The following is a 23,591-nucleotide window of genomic DNA, read 5'->3' on the forward strand; positions in this document are numbered from 1 at the left end:
TGCTGTAGAAACGTGTTCTTTTTTGCAACAACGTCCTTGTAGGCATTATATATTTGAGATGATTTGTCATGCATACTAATGTACAGTTCGCCTTTCATCAAGGATATGTGTTTGCTTGAAAATAAATGATGAGAACAGGTTATAATCACAGAAAGTAACACTAAGAAACGTAAAAACGAAGTTGAGAAAATAAAGAAATGTTGAGACACTAGAAAATAGGTGCACATTTTATATATAATACTATATATGGGTTATAGAATGTGTATAAATTGCAACGTGATAATATTGAAAATAATTTTAAAAAAGATAAAGAGAAGAAAAAATATCCGCCCAACGTGGGGCTCGAACCCACGACCCTGAGATTAAGAGTCTCATGCTCTACCGACTGAGCTAGCCGGGCTTGGTACTACATAATTTAAAGAAACATATATTTGAATGGTTTAAAATATAACTTATACAAATAAATCTATTAAATAAATATATAAAGATTAATAATTTATGCATTAATATAAACGAATTAATACAAAACGAATAGCAATATTACGAACACATGTGATTCCTTTCGCTAAAACATGCATTTCTACTGTAAAATTATTTGTTATTACTGATAAATATTGATTTCAAGCAAATCATTATTTTATGTAAATCTAGATAGTATTAAAACTAAACTTACAGAAGAATATTTCCTACTCTCTGGTTGCATTATCGGTGTTGCACTGATTTACATATTTCCTTTATTAATTTCCCGCACTTTTCACAATGGTTACGAATTAATTTTTATGTTAAAAAACTATAAGTTTTATTACTTTGAGTAGAACAATACAAATAATAAAGAAATAATAAAAATGTGCACTTTTTTATATAAACAATATTATCTTTTGATTGCTTAAATTACCTAAAAGAGATTTCTTTTAACGGATTTATTGAAGAAATTGAAATATCGCTGAATTTTGTCACTTGGTGGCTCTGAGTGCATTTTCTACAACGGACGATCCGCGCGCAATGTGGTGAAGGTTGAGTGTGTCGTCAGTTTAAATTCAGAGAATAAACACGTGTTAATACGTAACCCCTTATTGATTACTATCTTTTTTATACGACTTATTGTTGGTATATAGTGTAAACAGTAAAAAAAATGTCGCGCCTTATAAAGGAATCAGATGAAGAAATAGATGTGAAACCTGGTTTGTATTTTTCATTTTTTGGTTTCTATGCGCACGCGGTTCACTCAGTTGCTGAATCTAACGGTCGATTCGAAGTTGTATGTTGTACTTTTATCAATTTAACAACGTAATATACAGTCTGTGTAAACGTTATTTCAAGTCATCTTGGAGTAAATAATTGATATCTCACGAAATTTGATTGTATTACTATATTTTTCTTTATCTTCCCTTTAAAATATAAGGTCGCAAAACCCGTGCCAATATCGAGGTAATATCGGCTGATTCTCCACTTCGTCGCAGCTCCCGAATTAAGCCAAACGTTAAACAAAATGAATCTTCGCCCGAATCGCCTTTAAGCGACTCGAGCATCGTTAGCACTACACAAACTTCTAGAATCACAAGGCAACGAGCCAGTGCTATGGACAATTCTGCTATCAATGAAACTCGACGAACTTTACGTTCTAGAATAAGTTCTATATCCTCAGATGTTAACGAAATCCCAGAATCAGATGTTGGCACACCGACAAAGAAAGCTAGAAATAACACTTCCAATGATAGTAATAAAACAAATACTCGAAAAAGGTATCTGTAATGATTAATGATTGATTTATATGTATGAATTTTTGTTTTATGTTTGTTTTGTATATACCTATTGTTTAGTAAACGTTTTACAAGAGCCGGTTCAGAAGCAAAATCTCCACAACCAGCATCGAGACTTGTTAAACGTAATGTAAGAGCTAGTTCCGTGGGGCCCGAAGCTAATACGCCAAATAAACAACAGTACAGTGAATTAGTCAATACACCTATTAAGACAAGAAGACGAACTTCGGTACTAATGTCAGAACCAGTAGTAGAAGAAAAAGGAGAATATATGAAGTATCCAGTGGTGACATTAGATCGCACATTACCTGATCTTATTGAAATTAGAGAATCAGGTATATTATATTTTGAAAATATATTTAAATTAAAAAAATTTTAATTCTGTAATTCCATATGGAATTGTAGGTGCAGAAAATTCCCCTAAGACATCATCGAAAAACGAATCATTGCCAACTTCGAAAAACAAACTCAATACAAGTCGTAACAGTATAAATGAAAAACATTCAGAAGATGATGGTAAGTTTAATTTATTGTTATACTTCAGTATTCTATATTAATTGCAATCAGATTGCAATCTATTACAAAAATAGTTCTTTATCTGTATAAAATTCGATAAAATTATATAACTAAAAAGTTCTAGAATAACATTTCTTAATAAAAAGTAATATAAGAACTAACTGATGTTTACATTTACAACAGTTAAGGGACCACACAACGACCCTCCAGAAAATGTTTCTTCAAATAAATTTGAAGATATTGAAAAGGATGTATTTACTGATAAGAAAATATCAGATAAAAATATACTAGAAAGTAGCAAAACACTGCCTGTAGATAATACAAATGAAGCAGAATCCTTAATAGATAATGAATCTAAAATACTTCCACAAAATAAAGATGAAAACACATTTATTGAAGATTTAAATAATCCAATGGAAAAACATGATGGTCATAATAATAAAGAGAATCTTACAACAAATATTGTTACTGACTTACAGGATATAAAGAATGCAATTTCTAATACACAACAAAGTCCGAAACACGTATCTATAAATAATTTGAATGCAAATGTGTCAACCGAAGAAAAATGCAAATATCCTTGCGTTGAAACAAGTGTATCGCCAAAACGTCGTCATTCTAAACAATCATTAGAAATGGCAAATGAAAATGTTTCTATGAAAGAAGTTAATGCTGGTGTAATTAGTAATTTACCAACTGAAGGTCTGGATATTTCAATGAATGAAGAAGACAATTCTAATAATATGCAAAACTTAGTAGTAGGTACAAAAACAGAATCAGTCATTGGAAGTCCATATAGTGAAAGTTTAGATAAAAATGGTCCTACACAAGTAGTATCTACAAATGCAAGTTCAAACGATAATGTTGAAAGTATGAAGCTTGCAGAAGATATAAATACAGTAGATGATAATAAATCTACAGAAATTGGTATTGAATTGAATGTAGAATCAAAGAAAGCTTACGTTCATGCAAGTAATGCAAATGTAAGCATCGAAATAGATGTTTCAAATACAAAGGAAAATATAAATGAAAATGAAGAATCTGAACAAAATGATATAAATCAATGTATAACTGATGATCAGTATGACACGAAAAGTAAAAGTGATAACTTAAATACGTCAGAAAATGTGCACGAAAATGATGACATAAGTTGTATAAAGTTGATTTCATCTCCTAAATTAAGTAATATAGATTCGTCAAATTTAGTGGATGTGAAATCAGTTTCAGATACTCAACATTTAACTATTTCAAAGCATGAGGATGTACCTTGTTTAAAAAACATAAGTGAAACAAATAATTTATCTCCTAATACGAGCAATTTGTTAAAATCCTCGGATGCTCATATGAGCATAGAGGATTCTACATTAATTAATATGAATGAAGCTAATGTAACTAATGTGATTAAAAGTAGTGACTCTTCCATTGTTACAGAGACTGCTGCTGAATTTGTTGAAGAAGCACCAGAAAGAGGAGAACAGTCAAAGAAAGTTTCTGTACTGGATGATTCTACTGATCCTTTAAAATTGAAGAAACAATATCAAAACAAATTAGAATCAAATGAAAAACATACAAACACTATCCAAGTGACCTCTGAAGAATGTCAAGAAAATATAAAAGCTGATGATAACGATTCTGATACTAGTGTGTCACATACATTTCAAGATATCTCAGCCAGTGAATGGAAAGAAAAGAATAATGATATGGACAAAAATTCTATACATTCAAAGACAACTGAAAATGAAAGTGAAGCCGAATGTGATCTTGTTTTAGTCGATAGAGAGGCATGGTTAGCCGCGGAAAATTTAAAAACAAACAAGGAGAAAATATCTTTTGATTATGATTCAGATGATACCGTTATATTAAAAGTACATTCAGATTCTATGAAAGCAAAAAATGAAAATAATTTAATGGATATATCACAAGATGAATGTAAATTAAATGATAGTAAGGATAAATCTCCCAAAGGAAAAAAACGGAAGAACACGAAACAAAACGAAAATAACGATGAAGAAGAAAATAGAAATGCAGTAGAAGATACAAAAAATATTACAAAAGATGTAGAAATATCAATTAATGTTGGTGAGAATACGTCTACGACGAAAGATAGTAATAAATACTCTACTTCTAACAGTAATATGTCCCTCCGGAAATCGTTAAAAAATAACAGTTTATCTGAATCATATGAGACAATTGAAGGGGAAGAAAATGTATCATTAAATAAAAGTAAATTGTCTGAAGATGTCCCAAAAGGACGAAAATCTCTTAATAAGTCAGTACAAGGGGCAAATAGACTTGAAGAATCTAATGCAGCTGAAACTGTAAATAAACTGAAATCTTTAAATAAATCTAATTGTAATGAAAATACAGTTACATCTGCTAAGAAAAGTGGGACAAATCAGTCGTTAAATACTTCAAAGGAAAAGATGAAACCACAACAGTTAGATGAAAATTCGGAAGAGTCTGACTATGATTTAAAAAAAGTTTGCGAAAAGCAAAACAGTGCAACAAAGAAAAAATTGAATAGAAATTTTTCGACAATAGCAAACATGGGATCCGATTCTAATGAAACTCAAAATTCCGATGATTCACAAAATAAATTGGAAATACCTAAGTTTTTATTTTGCGGGACAAGCGATAGTAACAACGACAACGATAATGAATCTAATAGCACTATAGATTCTGATGTCCAAAAAGAATATAATTTTTATGGTAAAGATGTTGCAAAGTTTTCTGATGATGATGTACCAGGAGATGAATGTAGAGCATCAGAAACAGAATCATCAGACCCAGATGATAATGGGTCAGATCTTGCAGATTTTGTGGTTGATGATGATGAAATTGAAGATGAAGAAGAAGATGAAAGTGAGGAGAATAAAGATGAGAGTATTGAAAATGATAAATTACAAAATGAGGAGCAGACTAAAGAAGATCAGAGAGATGATGAAGAAGAGATAGGACAAGAAACAATTCAGAAAGAACAACATGAAAATGATAAAGAAAATATCGCTGAAAAAAATGTAAGTAAGGAGACAGATGCTTCTAATGAAGAAAAAAATACATCAAGAAAATCTGGTGATTTAAGTATGTCTCAAACCATTAGAAGTGACAAGAAAAAGAAGAAGAATCTTAAAACAGATAGATCCCAGATAGAAGAAAATGAAAAGGGAAATAATTACCCTGATTTATCTTTTGAAACAAAAAGAAAGAAACAAAAGCGAAACTCTACAGAATTTACAGTTAAAAGTGTAGAACAGTCATTAAATGACTCCCAATTAATATTTGATACAAAAGTATTAAAACTTCGTAAATCAATGGAATGTAGTACTCCCAAAATAAGTATATCTAAACAAGAGAAACTTAATGTCAAAACCTGTGGTGCTGAAGAAAATGACTCCCTTGATGAGGAAAATGACAAAGACTTGACATTAAAGGAAGAACAAAATGTAAAGAAATTAAGAAGCATAAAAAACAATGAAACTCTCATGCATAGAAGTCTTCCATCTGAATTAACTGACTTAACAACAAAAACAAATCTTTCAAGACCAATGTCATCTAAAGTACCAGAATTAAACAAATCAACAATAGTTTTAGGGAGTGAAACACCTACAACAAAGTACTTAAGACAAATGAAATTAAATGAAAGTGCACCAATATTAAATGCTAATTTTAAAAAATTAACAAATACTAGTAATAGTAATGAACAGAATGACCAAGGTGAAGAAGAAAATGAAAACAATGATGAACAAAGCACAAAAGCAGCACCAGGTCCAAATGATTCATTAAAGAAAAAGCTGCTTAAAGTAGCAGAGAACATATTAGAAAGTGATCGTCAAAAGAAACGTAAAAAACGAAAGCAACCAATAGTTGAAAAAGTTACTAAGTCTACTTTATCTGAAACTGATTTCCCAGAAAATAATGATTCAAAATTACTAAAGACAACTAAACAATTTGTTCCCACTAGCAATTTTGACAACAATGATGAAACAGAAAAGGAAAATAAGAAAAAAAGGAAGAAGAAGAAGAAAAGAAATAATACCGATGTGCAAATGCAAGAAGAATCAGATGAACAAGTTACTGAAATAAAATCAGAAAGTCAAGATGAAAAAATACATAACGAAATAAAGAAGAAGAAGAAAAAAGAGAAAAAAGTTCGAGATGTTCAAGACGTTCAAGATTCGACAAATGAAAAGACTAAAATGATAAAGAAAAAGAAGAAAAAGGTTTCAGTCGTTTTATCAGGTGACGATATTCCAAACGAGCAACTGCTTAAGAACAAGCAGAAATTATTAGCAAAATATACTGTTTTGCAAGAGAAAAAAGCATTGCTTGAAAAGTTGCCTAAGAAAAAAAGGGAATTATTGTCAGAAGATGATGCTTTGCAATATGAAGAAGTTCCACCTAAAAAGGTTCCTAAGAAAAAGCAGAAATTATCAAGTGATGTTTCAGATCAGGAGGAAAACACTTCAGTTCAAAAATCATCAAAGAAAAAGCAAAAGCAATTATTAGAAGGTGTGAAGACAGATAATATAAAATATACTGTAGCATCTAATAAAACACAACAGTTTTACGCTGCAGTATCAGATTCTGATGAGGGACCAGAAACGATTACATTCTCTAAAGCTCGAGATGAAGCGTTAAAAGATTTAAAACGTACTGCTGATAATATTAAAGCCAACAAAGAAGCGAAAAAAAAGAAACAAAGAGAACACAATGAAAAGATGCAAAAACAAAAAGAAATTAAGATTAAACAATCGAAATCCAAAAATCAGGTAACAGAATTTAGTAAAACGGACATACAAGAAAAAGGTATTAAAAAGCTTCCGGATTACGTTGTTAAAAATTTATCGGATGTTCCATTAAAATCATCAAAAAAGAGAAAATTATCAGAAGAAAAATCTTCCCTATCTCCAATGTGCAGTTTCAAACCTAAAAAGATGAAGAATATGTACATAGAAGATGATATTACTCTACCAAGTTGTGCTGGAAATACAACTGAATTTAGTGTCGTCGATATTGAAACAATTAAAAAGAAAAAAAAAGCTCCAATAGCAGGTTTATTCCGAGAAAAAATGCTTGCTAGGAATCCACGGCAACATATTTCTGCTTATTTAACATATTTGCAAAAGCAAAAGTCATCGGATAAAGGAAAGTTTTATGATAAGCCATACTAAACTTTTAATTGATATTCCACGTTATATGATCTGTAGGCATTATAGAATAGTTTCAAGTATTAGTTATTAAAGCGATCTTTTTTGTTTACAATGCAATTCGGATAAAAATGATTAATACATTGCTTACTATTTCCAGAATTATCTTAATAATACTGATTATTCTAATGCTTACATATTCGCTTTTTTATTGTAATTTCGAAAAATTGAAAGATACTAAACTAAAAGTCGTTTTACTTTTGGTTTTAATAATTATGGTTATTTTTCATCTTGTAATTTATTGTTAGTATAAAATAATGTACCATATATTTTTTAATATAAAGTGCGATTATATTTTAGTCAAAATCATATTTTTATTGGTAAAATGTCCAAGTATAAAGCATCCGTATTAAACTTTGCTTGCTTCATTATAGCTAATTCGCTCTATATGGTAAATTAAGATGTAGTATAAAAATAAAACAATATAGATATTCGTTTTTGTTCGTAACTCCTAACTTTATCATGTTTATTAGTGTTACATTTTTCAAATAACCCTTATTCTGTATGATAATATATCGTCTTTATAGAAACAAATTTTTAATATTTAAGATGAAAATAACGAAAATCAATCTAATTAAATTCGATATTCTCTTTAATTTCTTGTCCATTTCGTAAATGTATGTGCTATATCCAATAGAACTTATATATATATTATAAAGACTTTTATTAAATTTACAAGGAATAAAAAAGTTTATTAATAATACAATATTTGTACATTTTTATAAAATAATTATCGAATGGAAATTAGTCGGTACGAGACTTTTCTAGTTTGTCATACATTTCTTTACAATTCATATTACTAGAAAGATAGTTCTTTAATAATTTCCTTTTAAATTAGTATACAAATGATAAATTTTTTTATTTTTAAGTGCGTATTGTATAATCTTCAGGTATTTCTCTCTTCAGATTCAAAAAACAAGCACCATTTGCTGCATTATTTTCTCCCGCAAATATAACACATGCTAAACCATTCACTGCCATATGCTGCCATAATTTATGTACCCATTTATTTACAGTGCGGAACGTCTTTTCTATTTTATCACTTTTTAATTTTTCTTGTCCTATCCTAACATGACATAAAGTAAAGGCATGTTCCATGACTATTTGTGTAGCTCGCAGGACGGCTTGTTTATTATTGTCTGCCACTACAAGACGTACCTGTAATAACAATAAAATTGTGATAATACGAATAGTGGACATTAATAATTCGAATAATCGATTCCTTAATAATTCAATTTATGGTTGAGGCACACACTTGATCGTTTTTGTCGAAATTTTCATCATCCATAATGTTGATAGAAGAAGTTAAATATCTAGAATATTCGTTCATAACTTCTCCATTACCCACAATGGCAGCAGTTTTTTGATCCTTCGTTACATGTTTGAAAATTGATGTAGCATACTTCCGTATTTCAATTTTTAATGATTGCTGATTATCTGTCCTTTTCTCTGGTTTCATTTTCAATATTTCCATGTTGCAACGACCAAGTAACACAGCATCTCCATAATCCACACTATTTGCTAATTTTAATTGCACTAATTTCATAGAAGCCTGTGAATCTTGAGTTGAACAATGACCAGAACTACTTTCTTGTATTCTTTCACCAAGAAATTCCCTTGCTAAAATTTGTAACTTTGTCTTTCGATATCTGTAATTAAATATTTGCATAGGAAAATTTTTGTGAGAATATAACTGTAATATAAAGAAAATAAGTCGTGCACCTGTCACCAGTAATATTGAAAATAACAGATGTATCAATAATGTATGGATGCATCATTTTTAATGTATGAAGATCAGAATTTAAACTTTGTCCTACTAGAATTGCATCTGCGGGAAGTAACTTTCGTAACGTTTGTTGAACATCAGACAACGTAGTTGTGACACCTTCCAACATTTCTTTTGTTATACCACTGAATTGAGTAAGATAATCAACGATACGATTATCTGGTTTTACCAGACTATCATAAATAACCTGTGACAAGAATTTAATAGAATTTGGATACCCTCCTCATAATAATTTTGAAATTGAACTTACATTCATACTTTCATCCACGAGAGATATTCTCGTTAATTCCAATTCTCCAATAGTTGTTTTACACATTTCACAGTCTAGACCAAACATTGGAGATTTTTCATTAGCTTCTACATAAACATCCTTTGTCATTATGTAATTTCCGTATCTAAACATAAAATATTTATTTATTTAATGTATAAATTTAATTCGGAATATTTTTATTATTGGTACTAACTTTTTTGCTAGTTCACCCTTTAATGGGACAGGATAATTTTCTTCTACCATTTGACATAAAGATAGAAGTAATAGTGTACGGGGGAATTTATCAGTCTTTGGGAGGCCATATTCTGTTTTAAACTTTTCCGCATTTGTTGATGGATCTCTATGCATTGGGAAAACAGTCAGTAATAATTTTATTACATCGCTGTTATTTTGTAATGCAGCCTCTAATGATCCATATTCTAAAAAATTATACATCATGTATGCTTGTTACATATTATAACAAATAGTATTTTAAAATGTACATACGTTTAAGTAATTTATCGCTTTGCATCCCGGTTATGGGAACAGCTGCAAGATCCTCTATTACAGACCCTCCATATGCTGTAGGTGTTACAACTTCTACTCTATGTTCCAACTTTGATGTTATATGTGGAAACATACTTTCATAAGCCATAAAATGATACAGGGAAAGCCCTTCAACAACAAGAACCACAGTGTGTGTGACCTTTTTAAAAAATGTTTAATGTTTAACGATATTTCAGAAATTTTTAATATTATATATGTTCAATATTTATATTACCCTATTATATTTTTCAAGGTGACACCATCTTGCTGGCACATAGGGTGAGTGATGACCATGTAATGAATACAATAATAAATGTTGTATATCACTAAGAAAAATAGGAATCCTGTTTTCACTTTTAACATTAATAGTTAAGCTAGCACTTTCACCAGCTACTTTTAAATGAAATCGAGGTATTATTTTAAGTCTCTTTTTACGTTCTCTTAATTCCTGTTTCAATTTTAGATACTCATCTCCACTTAATCTGTATTGCCAAATAAAAATAATTTATATTATTACATATCACACTAAATATATATATACAAACATTTTACAGTATACAAACCTAGGCTTTTTGTTAGCAAGTGTATTTGATTCTTCTATACCTCCTACATTTTCTTTTTTAGTAGAATCTTCCAAAAGAGTTTCTTTTAAATCTTCATTACATGGACGTTTACGTGTGACATTATCTTCCATGGAGACTTCACTGCTGTCTGTATCATTTGCATTTGACTGATCTGCTTCTATAGACTAAAATAATATTTATCATATGAACTTCACAACAAAAATATTATAACTCAGTCAAGTATACTAACAGCTTTCTTAAGAGCAAGCATTTTAGCTTCTCTATCTTTATCATTTAATTTAGTTATTTCCAGAAGTGCAGCCATCTTCTTTTTCTTTTTTTCTATTCTTTGTAATTGTTTTGTTGTTAAATTCTTCATAATATTTCTTTTTGTTGTATTTTTTGAAAAAGATTAAAGTTAAGTACCTTAAAAAGACAAGTAACAAAAACTTTGATGTAAATTTATAATTCAAATAGACTGTCAGTTTATTTTCCCACATTTTAGATATTAATAAAAGAAATTTTCATGGTTCATATAAAATAGTTTCAAATTTAATAAGGAAAAAATAATACGAATATAAATTTAGTGGCACACATATTTTTAAATAAAACTTATAAATTATAATAGAAGTCTATACATAAGATATAATAAATGATGGACTTAAAACTGTATTTCATAGTATACATTTTTTTGACAAAGTAAATGTATACATGAGGTTATATGTGAAACTTAGCTTTGATATTAAAATTGGATATTAAAAATGAATTGTCAATTAGAATTACCTGAAAATTGAATTAAAGGGAAAAATATTTGTCTGTTATACAATGTTAAAGAAATGTTGTACATTTCTATACAAGAAATGTAGATATGAGGGCTGGATATAACCCTTGACAAATAAATACATTTGTTCATATAAAAATTCAGAAACAGAGTTCTTGAATTTCATGTGAAAAGGTTTACACAATAATCTTTCAATTTGATATTCACTATAAGAATGTATCTATAATAAGTTTTATCGTTTTCCTCCCCATTACTTGGTTACCATCCATTGTTAAATACTAAAATTGCCACTTGATAAATGGCACAGCATATGTTTTATAGAAGTATATAAAATATACATTAAGTAGTAAGTACAAAACTGCTTGATTTATTTTAATGACACAGAACGATAGATGTATTTAAATGAGGAAATACAAACATAAACTTTGATGGTCTGCATAATTGTTTGTTTATTTATATCATGCAATTTTTTCAAATCGTTTACGTGATAAAAAAACAAATTAGTAGAATGAACTTTTGAACAAAGGCAAAAATTATTATTATAAAATCTATAGCAAGTAATTCACGTTTTGTTTACATTTAATTAATATTGGTTATAACGAATAAAAAGAAATAATACCATGACTGATTATGAGTAAGGTTATGTCTTCACTGTCTTTGCTTCTCAGAAAGGTGACAATATTAACACATATAATCCATATAGTACACACACAACTTATAGTTTGATATTCTTGATTAATTCGAAAATGAATATAACTTAGAAAGTTTGATGTTTCATCAACCATAAATGTGGAAACATTAAAGAATACATGTTACTCTTCTATTGTGTAACATATCATCGCTAGAGGTCAGCATGCAATAATTACAGCAAAATTATATTTATTAATGGAGTCTGGTATTAATGAATTGAATGAATTGGATGAATTGAGAAATATTATGTATATAAATTTAATATATTCTTAAAAATTTTGATAATCTTAAAATAAAATACTTTTTTAAAAAAAGCCGTTTGCTTTTAAGGAATACGAGTAAGTTTTATTTTGTTTTCATTTTCCTTGATACTATTGGTGATTTTATAAAAATTTCTATTTTTTAAAATAAGAAATATATAGTAAAAAGATTATTATAAAGTGCTATACTAATATTTGTATGGAAAACTTATTAACTTAAGAATGTTCTCTGTTACAAAAATAATATTTTTTATATTGTAATATGATTGGATAAAATTTTGTATACAAACGATAATAATTTTGAAACTTTTTATTCTTGACCTTGTTTTTTGTTTGAAAAATATATTTCTAGTTCATGTGCTAAATTATATGCTTTGAATCGTGCATAAGAAACAAGTGTCCCTTTCTCCAATCAGGAACGTAATAGTAAGCATAGTACGTATATAAAAATTATACTGAATTTTTACTTCTGTTTCTCGTTGCGGTCTAATTTTTATTTAATATTATGTAAATTACAATACGAATACTTTTTATTATACTATATTAAATGACCAATCTAATTTTTCAATGTATGTGAAAAATTTAAGAATATCAATAAATATCAATAAATATGAAAGTATGTAAATAAATTCAATAAAAAATATAGAATTATTAAAAATGACGCAATTAATAAAATAATATAAAATCATAAATGCTAAATAAATAAAAAACATCTCATCTATCATTAAAATTTACAAATATTTTATTAGAAAATTCTGAACCATATAATTAAACTTAATTTTAACACATTGCATATATTTTATTTGATAAATAAAATTTAACAAATCGATTTTAATCGTAGATCTAATACAGATCGATGCATCGATGTCGAGAAAGATCATAGGTACGCTACTGTCAGAGAAAGCGAGTATTCACGACAGTGACACAAACATCCACTTAAGATACATTATGTGTATATACAGAGAAGATCAAAAGATTCTAAGCGTGTACGATTATGCGCTTTATGCATCGGTGTGCAGTCCCCACCCGCACGGTGAAAACATATTTTTCCTTTGAATCTATTTCTTTCTTCACGAAGTAGCTCGCGGTGCATTAGTGTAAAATGCTTTTCTATACTGGGTGTCTGATATTTTTCCTAGTAAATCATGGCAGCTTAGTTTACCCGTAATTTAGTTCAAATATTTTTAAATATATATTAATTAATTAATAATTACCTTAATTTATTCATCTTATTTATTCAAATGGTTCAAATAAATAGAGCAGATTTAAGACCATTTTATTGATGATTAGCTTTAATCGATGATAATAATTACCGAAGCAATCGGATATATCGAATATATCGATATCGCTTCAAATTATCGACATTTAATGACTCTATTATGTCTATTTCTGTATTAAATTCATTAAATAGTGAAATTTGTGAATTATTATAAAGGCGCAAATATTGCTAGAAAATTATTAGCCATAATTTTAAGTAATAAAATGTTGCTTAAAACTGTTACGGTGTTTTTACATTAAAGAAAAGTAGTTGATAGCTGAGTTTAATAGAGCATACCAACTCTTCGATTTCTAATGAATCGAACTGAATAACAATGTATTATCAATGTTGTCTCTATAAGTCTCATTTAATATAAACGTAATATGCATGTTATAAAAAAGCATACGATATTTTCTTTCGAAAAATTAAGATCTCGAATTTCTGTTTCGAGATCGCAGTCCGATTAATCGGTTTTTAAATAACAATTTGTATACGTACTTATAATTAGTACCGATGTCAACTGTTACATACGTCTGTATAATTGCAAAAGTAGTTTGCGATTAAAACCGTCAGTTCATGTACTCATTATAATGTAGTAATTAACATTAGTGGTAGAAATTGAGGTGAACTGCTCTTTTATGTGGATTTGTATGAACCTGTTTTTTCGTTTTGAAAGGTTAAGAATACATCTGTTCTGAGATAGTGTCGATTGGCTGGCAATGATATGTTCCAGTAGCTTTCGTGTAACAAAATTTTGTAACTGCCAACCAAAGAACACAGTATGATCAGTTTATTTAAAATATTAGAATTTTCTAAGTAAAAATTAGTTTTGCTGAATTAGCATTTTTATGAAAAATCAATTTGCTCAATTTGTTTAAGGGCTAGAATTTTCTAGGCTGAATTTGTCGTATCATAACCTTCTCCTTTTAATACAAAATTTGATTATTCCAAAGTTCATTTGTTACATTGTAATATTAAATATCGAGTCTTTAATTACCTTAAAATTTTTAAATTTTATAACAGTTTTTAAAGAATTGTTTTTAGAATTTTCGAAGATATCTTAAACGTGAAGTTAGTCAAAAATAAGATCATACCTCTTGTTCTGATAGGACATAAAACCTTTTTTCATAACTATTTTATGACTAAGTTTTTAATAATAATCAGCCGTTGCTCATTTTCATTCGTTATTATGTTAATGAAGCAATGGTATAACTGTAGCTATAAATTCACAATAGATCATATCATCATTAACACAAGAGTCACGTATTTCTTCTTATCTGCCATTCATCGAGTTAATTGCTAAACGGGATACAGTACGGTGAAATTAGAACGAAGATGACGACGAAAACGAGTATGATGACAACTGTCTGTTTTGTGTAGAAGACGAATGTTTTTTCAATTTAATTTTTAAATTTAATTTTTAGTTGAATTATAATAGACATGAATAGCCATTCTTAGAAAACTTGCATACATACGTATTTGAAAGATTAGTACTAAAAAATGGTTTAGCTTACACAGAAACAATACTTGGAATATATTATTATTGTTTCAAAAGGTACAGTATTGTGTACTTTTTTAAAAATGATATTAATACAATAAATGTTAAGATATTTTATATGTTTTTTACACATTATTTAAGTTAATGATTTGTGTATAATTTTATGTTGTAGTTAATAAATGAAGAATAAATGCGACTATTGAACGAATTTTATATCGTTTTATATGCAAAATTGAAGAAGGAGTGGAACAATCTTTAATCGGTGAGTGATTAGAGTAATCTATAATAAATGAAATTGTATCCCAATTTATTAATTATGTTTCTATATTATTTTACTTTGACTGTGCACACAAAAATTACTTTAATATCTTCTTCTAGCTTTAACATGCTGTCCCAATACGTTATAACATCATTGATTTTCCTTCTTTCTTTATAATATTTCAATTTTTTTAATACACCACAAGAAAAACGTTAAGACACCGGAAGGCAAAATATCATAAAGAAAAGCAAAAAATCAACGATGCTACAACATTCTAGTAAATAATTGATTCATAATACATATGGTCGTAATACAAAATTATACATCATACAAAATCATGAACTTATTAGGAAAATAATTATCAATTATAAATCAATAATGTGTCACTATATCTTAACATTGTTTTATAATTATTATTTTTGTCGAATATTGATAATTATACTACGGACGTTTATGCAATTTCGTATTTTTATGAATGTGACTAAACAAATGGAATTTAAATAGAAAGTTCTTCCATTCATTAAACATAGGCACTCTACTTTTGATATTTTACGTATTTTTACATATGGCTATCCTGTGTAGGTAAATTTCTACACGTAAAAATGTTCTATTCATTTTTACTTATAATTATATGATTACAACTGTGCAATAAAATGAACGAACGATTAATTCGATTTTTCATTCGTTTCAAAAATAATCCTTAGTATTTTTTTAGCAAGCCGATGTTCGTAAAATGTGATATGTATATGATATCCTTGTATCTTCACGCGACAATTTAACCAGAGAAAGTCTCATTCACGTATTCGAATGAGTTGAAATCAGGTCAAACAGAAGGAATACACGCTGTTTATGCTTCCTTCTCAATTATTGCAATGAATCGTTGCATTTTCAGTGATCTTCGTGTTTTTGAAAAAACATACGTTACAGCAATATTTTGTAAACACATATATGTATCCTAGAATTGCTAGAAATTACAGAACACGACTAGTCCAGGAATTACGATGATCGTGCGATTGCTTGCGGGTGTAGGTACGTTTCCCACTTTCTCCACGAAACGTATTTCGCAGTTCGTACGAACATTTACGCGACTCTTGCTCATCTTCTCGTTCCTGAGCAATTTGATCGGCTCTGATTGGACGAAATGAGCGCAGACAATACGTTGGGAAATGCAGTGAAAGTACAATGTCTTGTACAAAAAATATTCCCTTGACTGTTGTTTGATATAAAATGATATTCGAAATTTGTACGTGTCAGCGGTGAAATCAACCAGTGGAGGTAAACGTAAATATACGCAATATTCGAAATATAGTATTCGCTATAATATTTAGCAGGTCAAACAATTTTCTATCTAGGCTCTGTTTTTATAATGGTATATAATTTGATTAATTCAATTTGCCCGGAAAATTTAATTTGGCAAGAAAAATGGTGCCAATCTTCAGGAAGGATGAAGAAAATTGGAAAGTGAGCATGAGTAGGTGAATGGAATTTTGTTCATTGAGACGATTGTAATCTCCATATAGATTACATTCTACTATATTTTACAGCACGTTGTACAGTATACATTGTCAAACAAATTAAAGTTAGAATATATCGGTTTCTTATATTACTATTAGGTTACGACTTTTAAGAAACGAGTAAACAAAATCTCTGCTCTGGATTATTCTCGTACGAAACTTCACGCAAGGTCGTCGTTCCATTGATTCATAAAATCCTCGCGTTTTGTTCCTTCGGATGGGGCATTATCTGCTTCGTTTAATATTCATAATTATATTCGGAATAAATACGATCGAAAGATAAGAAATAATTATATCCTCCTGGTCTTAATAAATTCATTCCTGAAGAGATTAAGATATGAATTAAACAGAGGAACATGCGTTCCATTAAATCCTTGAATTCTAATTAAAATATCATGAAAGTAGTGAATACATAAAGTCAATTAACTTCTCGGTCTTTTAATTCAAGCACTCCGAACACGTACTATCCATTTCTAAAATGAGATGCAAAACCCACGTATCCGTTATAATGGTTAGATAAGCTAGTCTCGACTGGTTTTTGATAAATGGCTTGATGAATCCAGTCGATAGGACAACATAGTAAATTGATTAACATTATAAAGTATTTCACGAAACCCAGTATCGTCCATTATCCAAAGTTCCAAGTGAAAGAAAGAAGAAAGTGTAAAGATTGTCGTGGTTCGATACGTTTCGTTGTTGCGAACGATTATCTTCGATATCTTTGATAAGTTCAATCCAAAAAGGCCAATAACATTGTGCATTATAATCAAAGACGCGTCTTACCGTAGAGTTTTCTTACGTAATGTTCCCGTGAAACCGTAGAATGCAGGAATTACATATGCATACATTTTTATTATTTATTATTTTATTTATTTTTATTATTATTTATACTATATGCATATATATTTATATAATTGTATATGCATATATATATATATTTTTTGTCGTTTTTTTGTCCATGCATAAACCGTATACGTTAATAAGTAAAACGCTTTTCTATCGCGATTTTTCATCAATTCGGTGAATTCAAATAATTGTCCTATACACAGGCGCATTATGTAGAAATATCCGGATGTTTGTTCTTTTTTGACAAGAAGTAATTTTTTCTTTTTAAATTATTTTATAAAGAGCGAAAGGATTTGAACTTACTATGAAATAATTTTATTTATTATTATTGTATCTATGGTTGAGCGAAAGAAAAATGTATAAGGGAATAACGCAACGAAAGATTTTTTAATACATTTTATTCAGGAATATACGTATATATGACTTGAACTCCGAGCAATAATCGACAAAATCCTGAGAAACGGTTGGAAAATTATGACAGCTATGGAGAAACAAATTGGGTGATAAGATTTTACATAGTTTTCTGTGTTTTATATGTCACTTCAGCGAATCTTTTCGACGTATTTATCCTATTTTTGTTTTTAAACAATCATCTCCAATTTCTCAGGCTATTTTGTAATCTCGTTGTATCTTTGTTGAAACCTCGGCGTATTTTCATATTAATTTTATTATTTTGAAATATTTCGAATCGATGCAGGATAGTCTTTGTTTTTGTACGAGTAATCTTGTATCTTACTATTATATTGTAAAGTATCATTACGCAACAAAAGTAATCTTTGAAAGTTAATGGTCACTAAGGAATTGGCGTTCATAATGGGCAAACCTTATGAAATTGTTTTTTCTTCGACAAGTTCTCATCTTCAGGTTATTTAATTTCGTAATTACAAATGGATAGAAAAACTGTTCAGATTAATTTATACGGCGATACTTAAAATCGCTTAGCATATCAACGAATCACGTAATTTGTAATATGAACCATTTATTAAGCGAAGGTAATTTAGTAAATAATTTATTTGGTAATTTATTTGGCAACCTGTTACTGGATTAAAGGCTTCTTTAGATCCAAAATCTGTAATTTAGATTTATTACCGGTACACTAATTTGTACACTATTTATTATTATTATTTTTTTAAAAAATACAAAATGATGTTTCTAGTTATTGATTTACTACTAATTTGTACTTTGGTACAAAAATTCTCTTTTTCGAAAAATCCATCAAAGTAGCCGGACATTTATCAGTGGTAGTGTAATTTCGTTTCTATGAGGGATAGGTGTGGAAATAAATCATCGTAATTTACCGGTTGCTTTCAAGCAGTTGCGTCGTGCAGCGACCATTTCCTCGTTATTTACTTTTCTCTTGATAAACCGTGTGATCGATGTTTTCACGTTTGTGCGCCTTTTGTGTTCTCTTTGAAATAGCAAATAATTACCAATGTAATTATCAATTGCGTTACACGGAAAATTTTCGTATAATTGACGCAACGTAGTGCCAGTAGGTTTATTGTTCACGCAGTGACACAACGTAGTACGATTAATAGCTATTTTCCAGCAGCTTAATTTGCATTTTCATGGTTACAATGTACACGAGCTATATTTATCCAATTACTTTATTTCTTCTTTAGGAAATATATACAATATTCCATGGTGTGCAATATTCCAAACGCGATATTTTACAAAATTTAAACTACGTATGTAACTACGTACTAATTAAATACCTGGACTCCAAAAGTAGAATGTATTAAGTCAACCTTTCTTTTAAAATTACATTTTACGTGCTTCCCGTACCAAATGTTTCACTTTTCCCGATGGTAAAAACATTTTCGTTTTAAATCATTTAGTTTTTAATATAATAGCGTAAAAACGATGTTAAGTGCATATTATATATGTACAAGATCTTTGTAATTTTGATTTGCTCTGCTCTAAAGTTTAAAAAGTATGACTTAATACGCTCTGGCTGTGGCATTCGGATATTTAATACTATTTATTTAATGTATCATTCGTTTTACTTGTAACGTTTATATACCTAATGTTATTTAAAATACTTTTGCACGTCGCTTTTCGAATATTAAGAGAATAAATCTATGTGGTCGGACACTTTTGTACTCCCTGTATACAAGAAATGCTGGTTAAATATTATCTAAAAATTACTGTCTATTTAGCTTTCATATATCTTTTATCAACAATAAAGCGTATTCACGTGCACGCCGAACTTATCTAAGACTCTTGTAAGTTTGATCTTGATCTCTACATAAAAGTTTGTTATGTTAATGAACAGATAAAACACTCAATTATCCGTTTCGCTTTCTATATTTGCATTAAGAAACTTTCATAGAAAATGCAAACGAATTGCTTCGAGTTATTCAGCAACTGTGCGATTAAATAGATATTGTTGAAATCCATATTGTACTGCATATATCTGCAAACGAAAAGGAACACAATATGAAATCCATGGCTGTTACTAACGAGAAAACGAAAGTATAGCTGAGCATCTTTTTATTGACAATTGCGTAACAGAAAATGAAGAGAGAAGGGGAACCCTCTATTTCCGTAGTTTGAGAATTTCTCTCGTTGACACAATTGAAGCAAATAAAGAAGATAAACTTTCTTTATCATGAGCAACGTATTGCGGATATTTATATTTTTTGAGGATAACTAAGAAAAGAATAGACTCCAAATAGAAATTTATTTTACATGAATATTATGAGGATTTACTATACTTATGTTAGAATATTCTATATATTATGAAAATTTATATTTTGAGTATTTTGATATATGTATCTATTATGCAAATTCACATTTTTGCGAAGAAAATTAAAGAAATGGAGCCTAAAAGGAAATTTATTTTCAGAATATTTTATATACTTTAGTGTATTATGTGCATTCTGTGCGTTTTTGCATATCTGAATCTTCCATATCTAAATACATAAACATTTGTAGCTTATTTTTCACGTTAAAAATGTATACGTGTCGGTGATTGTGCAAAATGTTCAACAATATTTTCACTTGGAACAAGGTAAACGAGTCAGTAAAAACAAAAGAAATCCAAAGGACGATGCATTTCATTTGTCATCCATAGAGCGCAGATGATCTGCATAAGTACCATCAGGTACCATTTACGTGAAAACGATGCTAACAAGGAGCACGTAAATTTTCGTGTGTTGGATGATTAACGATGACCAAAGTCGTGAAAGAGCGAAGAAAAAGTTATTCTTTGTTCTGATGGTCGCGTCGTGTCGTACGCAATTGCACAATAAATATGTCCATGAATGTTGCCCGAAACACATAATACATATGCATGTACGTACATACATGCGTGTAAAGTTTCAAGGAATATGCTGCTGAAAGAGATTGTTAAACAGATTGTCAAGTGATCTGTTAGAAGCTTATTATTTAAAGTAGTGGTAATTGAAATGATATAAAAATCACCAGACAGTTCATCTTTACTGATTTTTTTATCTTTACGTCAGTATTAAGTATGTTAATATGAGATGGTAGATTCGAAGAATTCAAGCGATAAGTAGATGATAAATTTACAAATGTTTTGTAAAAACGAATAATATCGATTTTATTGTTGTATCAATGCAACTTGTTTAATATTAATCTATATTGAATTCAGTGAATATCGATGTTATTAATATCTTTTAGTTGTTCAAGAGAATAACAGAAACACGTACTTAATGGCAACATCGAGCGAAAAGATGATTTTCAACTTAGAATTTTAATCTCTAAGATTAAAATTACGTTTACGTTATAGATGAAATTTCGATAAATGGATAAAGTCAAAGAAACATAATTCAATTATTTATCGTTATTTAATATTGGATGAAAAATAGAGAAATTATCGTAACGTGAATGATAATACATATGAAGATAATTCGTTCAGGCTGAAATTTCACTCCTGATACCTTCGTTGAAATTTATCTTCTATATGTTTCATTGGTGGTCTTTATATAAAAATATTAAGAATATTGTATTATTAGGTTTTAAAACACCAAAGACGTAATTTTTCATGTTAATTATATTAACTACGTTTATTTTCCTGTGTATTGTCTTGACATGTACAGATAATTTTAACGTTAGACGATAATGTAATTTAATATTGCACGTCGTTGGCGTTTATCTCTAACTCGACACACAAACCATAGCAAAATGGTCGTGTAACAGATATAACCGCGTTTGCGTTTCAAATTCATATTACGCGGGTATCAGTCTGGTCTATGTGTACCTTGACTTAAGTACTTAGATATTCTTTACACATTAGTGAGTCTAACAGAGTAAAATTGTTAAAACATTAACATTGAATTTTGGCGTGAATTTTTTCTGTTGAAAGTAGGAAGTAACATCAAATTGACAGGAACATAACAAAGGAAAATATTTGTACTTGCAAGCAATTGATAATATTCCAGTAATGTAAAACGAGTTAGAAGTTAAGAGTCAAAGTAAATAAAAACATCACCAGCCTCAGAACAGTATTTACTCATTGTAAATGTTTTGTATTACCATTGTTTTCGTTATCATCGTTTGTGTATATAACATATTATAGAGACAAATTTCAAATGTTATAGTACATAAGGCAATTATTAATACTCATTTTCTATAAAACGTTGAAAATATGTATCTGGTATTGGAAATGCAGAAAATCTTGGAGGCTAGAGATCTATTACGAATTCTTCGACATTTTATTATAAAAGGGATAATGTAAATATCATTCCATATCTGATATAATCCAAACAATTAAATCTTGTATTAGATCGTCGGAAAAGTTTCTTTCGTTTTATAAGGAAATAATGGATGCACAATATTTTCCGTTTTATATTATTTTATCGAATAACGTATGATCCATTTTGTTCTATCAAAATAAGGATCACAACGTTCGACAGATTAGGTTTCACGTTTGTATAAAGATGCATCGTTGTAAAAGACGTATCTGTAAAAGAAAGACACTTTTTGAACAACCTAATACTATATTCCACTGTTCTATACTAATAATAGAACAAAAATTAGTATAAAAATTTACCAAGTTTGCAAGAGTTGCAAACCAACTAACTTTAGTTCTTTAAGAACCGAAACGTTCATACATAAACCGATCGTAAATCAAGTATCGTAAACACAGAGAGTTGTCAGGAATGAGCTTAGCATTCGTCAGAAAGTATCGGAGCTGTAAAAGATGCTTCTCCGCGCCTAGATACGGCACAGTTAAATTACAAATTCTGAATGAGTTAATGACGTGAAATTTCGAAAGCACTCGGCTGTTGCTCGTCTATTAAATGAATGTCGATAAACAAAAGACTTTCAACGCTTCCTCCTATCATCTCTCCCGATGGCTCTCCATTCTGTTCACTGTCACGCATACGTACCCATCCGACATTTAACGAACACTGTAATATGAACTTCCTCGGTTCTTCTGGCCGGTCACTTCCTGTATACGGGTTACGTCGCTTCTACGATGTATTCACGTTTGTCGTGCCAAGCTTAACCCGAAAAAATCACTTGTTTATCGATTTTCTTCTTTCTTTTGATCATTTGGATCACGAAGATCTTAATTGGGAAAGACGAGTCGACTCGTCACAGAAATCGCCAATATCTTGATTCTGGGAATTTATTTATTCAGAGATTTCCCGCTTTTATATTGTCGTTTTCCTACTTTTTTGCCTTCACTCGTTACGTTCTTTTCTTTTCAAAAGAAATTATATCTTGTTCGTATCTGTAAAATTTATCAATTTTGAAGCTTATCATAGTTACGTTTACAAAGTTCGATTTCGAATATTTTACGATGCTTATATTGTCAAAGTTCATTAATTTGGAATTCGAGGTATTCGTATTTAAGAACTTTTAATAATTTTCAATTTTACGATTA

The 23,591-nt window shown here is 29.3% G+C and overlaps 2 protein-coding genes and 1 non-coding gene across 8 annotated transcripts; 1 reads left to right on the forward strand and 2 right to left on the reverse strand.

The window, feature by feature from the left end:
• Window positions 1-327: 327 nt before the first annotated feature.
• On the reverse strand, window positions 328-400 carry Trnak-cuu (transfer RNA lysine (anticodon CUU)). The gene has a single exon. It is a non-coding gene; the product is annotated as a tRNA-Lys (tRNA).
• Window positions 401-978: 578 nt separating this feature from the next.
• LOC126871062 (myb-like protein X) lies at window positions 979-7,931 on the forward strand. Of its 2 annotated transcripts, none has more exons than XM_050629434.1 (5): window positions 979-1,181; window positions 1,403-1,742; window positions 1,821-2,095; window positions 2,166-2,276; window positions 2,460-7,931. In XM_050629434.1, the coding sequence occupies exons 1-5, from the start codon at window positions 1,133-1,135 to the stop codon at window positions 7,445-7,447; spliced, it is 5,763 nt and encodes a 1,920-aa protein (XP_050485391.1). In that variant the 5' UTR covers window positions 979-1,132; the 3' UTR covers window positions 7,448-7,931. The 2 variants fall into 2 exon arrangements, with proteins under 2 accessions (XP_050485391.1, XP_050485399.1); XM_050629442.1 differs by having other exon boundaries at window positions 981-1,181; window positions 3,708-7,931.
• A 199-nt stretch (window positions 7,932-8,130) lies between these two features.
• LOC126871071 (RNA exonuclease 5) lies at window positions 8,131-12,253 on the reverse strand. 5 transcript variants are annotated; one of them, XM_050629477.1, is made up of 11 exons: window positions 12,029-12,253; window positions 11,412-11,515; window positions 10,879-11,054; window positions 10,629-10,813; window positions 10,301-10,547; window positions 10,027-10,225; window positions 9,734-9,959; window positions 9,520-9,664; window positions 9,206-9,456; window positions 8,739-9,132; window positions 8,131-8,641 (listed from the first exon to the last, which is right to left on the reverse strand). In XM_050629477.1, the coding sequence occupies exons 3-11, from the start codon at window positions 11,005-11,007 to the stop codon at window positions 8,348-8,350; spliced, it is 2,070 nt and encodes a 689-aa protein (XP_050485434.1). In that variant the 5' UTR covers window positions 11,008-11,054; window positions 11,412-11,515; window positions 12,029-12,253; the 3' UTR covers window positions 8,131-8,347. The 5 variants fall into 5 exon arrangements, with proteins under 5 accessions (XP_050485434.1, XP_050485425.1, XP_050485416.1 ...); XM_050629468.1 differs by lacking the exon at window positions 11,412-11,515; XM_050629459.1 differs by lacking the exon at window positions 12,029-12,253 and having other exon boundaries at window positions 11,412-12,022.
• Window positions 12,254-23,591: the final 11,338 nt, after the last annotated feature.

Source organism: Bombus huntii, chromosome 1, assembly GCF_024542735.1.
Source record: "Bombus huntii isolate Logan2020A chromosome 1, iyBomHunt1.1, whole genome shotgun sequence".
Lineage (NCBI taxonomy): Eukaryota > Metazoa > Arthropoda > Insecta > Hymenoptera > Apidae > Bombus > Bombus huntii.

Excerpts from the sequence above, each read along its gene's own strand:
- LOC126871062 (XM_050629434.1), top strand. The coding sequence starts at position 1,133 with ATGTCGCGCCTTATAAAGGAATCAGATGAAGAAATAGATGTGAAACCT. Across the intron at positions 1,743-1,820 it reads AAAACAAATACTCGAAAAAG|TAAACGTTTTACAAGAGCCG; the intron begins GTATCTGTAATG and ends CCTATTGTTTAG. Across the intron at positions 2,096-2,165 it reads TATTGAAATTAGAGAATCAG|GTGCAGAAAATTCCCCTAAG; the intron begins GTATATTATATT and ends ATGGAATTGTAG.
- LOC126871071 (XM_050629468.1), bottom strand. The coding sequence starts at position 11,007 with ATGAAGAATTTAACAACAAAACAATTACAAAGAATAGAAAAAAAGAAA. Across the intron at positions 10,226-10,300 it reads ACCTTGAAAAATATAATAGG|GTCACACACACTGTGGTTCT; the intron begins GTAATATAAATA and ends TTTTTTAAAAAG. Across the intron at positions 9,457-9,519 it reads TCGTGGATGAAAGTATGAAT|GTTATTTATGATAGTCTGGT; the intron begins GTAAGTTCAATT and ends TTCTTGTCACAG.